Below are 3,879 nucleotides of genomic sequence, written 5' to 3'. Positions count from 1 at the left end.
TAAAAATGTGATTTTCTAATCCAGGGGTCGATTAATACACGAGGGTCGAAAGGGGGTCGATTAATACCAAAGAGGATCAATTAAACTGTCTACTAAAAAAATAGAATATTTCAATAAAAATTCGAAATACGGATATGATCAACGACATTACTGACTTCCCTTAGTTATAACTTGAATTTTGCCTTAGCCTACACCGCTTTAAGCATGTGTTACTCTGTTTTCACGCATCTGGTAACTGTACTAGTGTTGCAAACATGTTATGAATGCTATTTTTCATTATACACAGACATATGTTGCACTGTTACACTCTAGTAGGGTTGACACTCTAAGTATTTTATATCTAAATGTAGATATTTTGTCGCTTACAGAGAAATTATCGTAATATATCGAAAATCATTAATGTAGTACAGAAGCGATTGCAAGGAAAAAGTGTTCAAATTGTTCAAGCTCGAAAAATCATTATGGCCTTTCAAGTAAAAATGGAGCTATTTACATCTTCACTGGCACGATCCGATTTTAAATAATTTTCAAACTTGCGAGTACTAAGAGAAAATGAAAAGTTTTCTGACCGTGATTTGGAGATATATATTGAACATCTTGATAAATTAAGAGAAGACTTTAAAGCACATTTCGAAGACTTGGAGAATATGCATGTTCCCGAATGATTTGCTAATCCATTTGATGTAAAAATAGATAATGAAGGTAGTGAACCTGGCTTAGAAGATGAACTGAGTGAAATATGTGTAGATTTCAAAGCTAAAGCGTTGTTTAAAAATAAAAATCTCAGCGAATTTTGGAACAATAACAATATTGCCCTAAACATCCCAAGCTCAGAGCAGAAGCCGAACCTTTCTTACTTGCATACATGGTTGAAGCTGGTTTTAGCCACGTGAACGCAATTTTGACAAAACAGAGGAACAGATTGAAATTGGAAAACTGTGGTGATTTGCGACTAAAACTTAACAATTTTCAACCACATATCAATAATCTTGCTGCTTCTCTTCAGACTCATCCATCCCACTAATATCAACTATTTTAATAAAAAGGCACGTCGACCGAAAACGTTCGACAGATGTAAACTAGACTGCATTTTAAAGGTATAGTGAATTTTTGGCACGTCAACATATTTTTAAGTAATTCAGTAGTAGTTGCAAAATGACAGTAAGAGGATTTTTCATCCAATATAACTTATGTTTTCAAAGATAAGTGTGTATTTTACGTATTATAACACGTACAGTTTAAGAACTATAGGCAAATTTCCATCAATCCATAATTTTGCTATTATTTTTTAAGATCATAAATCAGTGAAAAAGATCTTTTCTGTTAATGTTATTGGATGGATTTTATAAGGTATGGGAACTATAAATTCTTTTGTTGGGTTGTTATGCAGGACACCTTATCGCTTAACATTAGAAATACAAAAATGATTTAATGTTTTTGTTAAATACTTAATCTGGGGTCGATAAGAAGGCAAATTTTCTATAAAGGGGTCGACGGGATAAAAAGTTTGGGGACCCCTACTTTAAACAAAGTTTAAAGAAATGAAACATTTGTAGAAAACTTCTGTTTAATTTTCTAAGTGATAAAGCTTATTATAGTTAAAGTACAGTGTAGAAATTTTTGGAAAATAATGAAAATAAAAAATTTCTTGTAAATATCTTTACAGAATTCTTGAGGTACCTGAAGTTCTGTGAAACAAGATGTGATTATTATTGTTTTAGAGAGAAGTGGCAAACCTACAGCATGCTTGTCCAAAGTGACACATTACGTGCCAAATAATTTCTACTAACAACATTTATTTTTTCTTTTCTCCAAGAATATTTTACCAGTGAAAGAAGTCTTCAAGAAAGAGGGGAAGGCTCAAATGGAAAAACTTTTGAAATTGATATATTATAATCTGAAATCACCTGCATCATTTGGTAGTGTGAGTAAATTAGTTAAAGCATCTAATTTATCAAGACCTATTGTTGAAAAATAGTTGTTTTTTCAACCAGTTTATACTCTACATAAACCTGTAAGAATTAAATATTTGCAAAGAAAAACTAAAGCTTTTTATCCCAATGACTTATGGTAAGATGATTAAATTGTGCTAAAACAATTTTCTAGATTTAATAATGGCATAAAATATTTATTAACCATAATCTACATATTTACTAAATACTGTCATGTTGTAGCAATAAAGGATAGAAAAACATCAATCTGTTTTGGATGCTTTTCAACTCATTTTTAAACAAAACATTCCAAAAAATTTTCAAACCAATAAAGAAAAGGTATTTTATAACAGATAAATAAAAAAGCTGTTTAAAAATTAAATATTCAACCCATTCTGATACAAAAGCTTCCATTGTTGAAAGACTAAATAATACTTCACAAAATAAAATACAGATTATTTACTCGTCATAATCCTTATAAATATATCAATAAATTATCTGATATGGTAAAAAGCTATGATAATAGTTTTCATAGAAATATTGACATGGCTCTGCCAAGTTACACCCCTGCATCATAGTGCAATTTTTGTCAGGTTGTATGGTATAAGCGGAAATAAATTTAAATTCAATGTGGGCAATCTTGTTCGAATTTTGAAAATACTCTAGGAAATAAAAATGTGATTTTCTAAAGATTGTCCTGTTTCTAATTGATGGTGTAATAAGTCTAGCAGAAAAGAAAAGCTATCATAGAGCTTGTAAAATTGAATAAATTATTGGCTATTTGATGGTGTTCCTTAGCACTGATTAATAATAAAGTATATAATCTGATTAATCTATGCCAGACATTCATTATTATAATTTCTAATTATATTTGGTTTCATCTGGTGTGATTGAATTATCTCACAGTTGAACTATTCAAAGAATTTTTTGTTATACACACCAACTACAATATAACTCACATGTTTTTTAGCAAGAATAAACTTTTGTTATCAGTATAGCTGAAGAACTGATGTTATAAATAGATTATTATTAGACACAATAACATGGCTGAATAACAATAGGGTCAGGGAGCATTCCATTCAATGACATGTAGCAGTCAACATGTTAATAATGAGTAAAATCACCATTAAGTCTGATTATACTGGAGACCCCCTTTATCTCCCACCACTCAACCTTTAACCATCAAAATTTAATAGCATCAAAGCCCCTTATACACAAGTCATCATGCCAAATTTCATTACTTAATCTTTACCCCGTTTTGAAATATTAAGCAAATTAGATGCCAAAATACACACACATCCACAAAATTTTTTTGCTTTTTTATTTATTTTTACTTTTTTGGATTCAGGTGGTCTCAAAATGTGGAGATTTGCAAAAATCTCAGAGGATCAAATTTGACATGATTCCAATACTTTACCTTGTTATGTATAAATAACAGCCAGGAAAATAAAACTGACCCTCAATGTTCATATGGCAGAAGAACAAAAAAATCTAAAAAAAATAATTGTCTTTATTTAAACTGAATATAGGGAAGTTATAAGAACTTCCTTACAGATGGCTGAATAAAAATGTAAATAAAATAATCCATCTAAACTTTACAACTATCAAAGAATAGTTAATCTTTCTTAACTAAAATTATCTTTGACTAGCAGACCCCACCATGTGTTGTGGCTCAAAATGTATCTATTATAAATGTATAGCACTTCCCCCATATAATAGAAGCCAAGTTCTTCACAGTAAGCCTTAATCCTGTCCATCTCCCCCCCCAGTGGGGGGAATTTCGACATGTATATTATATAAAAACACATGCTTATTCGAATGCAGCATTGTGCCAAAATTTCTAAGGAATCGGTAGGAACAAACGAACATTACATATTTATTTATATAGATAGATGATGATGTGCTTTAGTTCATCCTCACAGAAAAGCAAACTTAGGTTGTCGTACTC

The 3,879-nt window shown here is 30.6% G+C and overlaps 1 protein-coding gene across 1 annotated transcript in view; it reads left to right on the top strand.

Annotated features, from left to right (window-relative positions):
- LOC111624994 (putative uncharacterized protein DDB_G0277255) overlaps window positions 1-1,024 on the top strand; it is a 29,595-nt gene extending 28,571 nt beyond the window's left edge. Inside the window, exons 6-7 of the mRNA XM_023368004.1 lie at window positions 369-473; window positions 830-1,024. Of these exons, the coding sequence (XP_023223772.1) occupies window positions 369-473; window positions 830-1,024 (300 nt within the window). The remainder of the gene's footprint in view (window positions 1-368; window positions 474-829) is intronic.
- Window positions 1,025-3,879: the final 2,855 nt, after the last annotated feature.

This window comes from Centruroides sculpturatus, unplaced genomic scaffold (genome assembly GCF_000671375.1).
Source record: "Centruroides sculpturatus isolate CEXI.00-Female unplaced genomic scaffold, Cexi_2.0 scaffold269, whole genome shotgun sequence".
NCBI classification, from domain to species: domain Eukaryota; kingdom Metazoa; phylum Arthropoda; class Arachnida; order Scorpiones; family Buthidae; genus Centruroides; species Centruroides sculpturatus.
The sequence above is the reverse complement of the archived record's forward strand: the minus strand, read 5'-3'. Positions and strand labels throughout refer to the sequence as shown.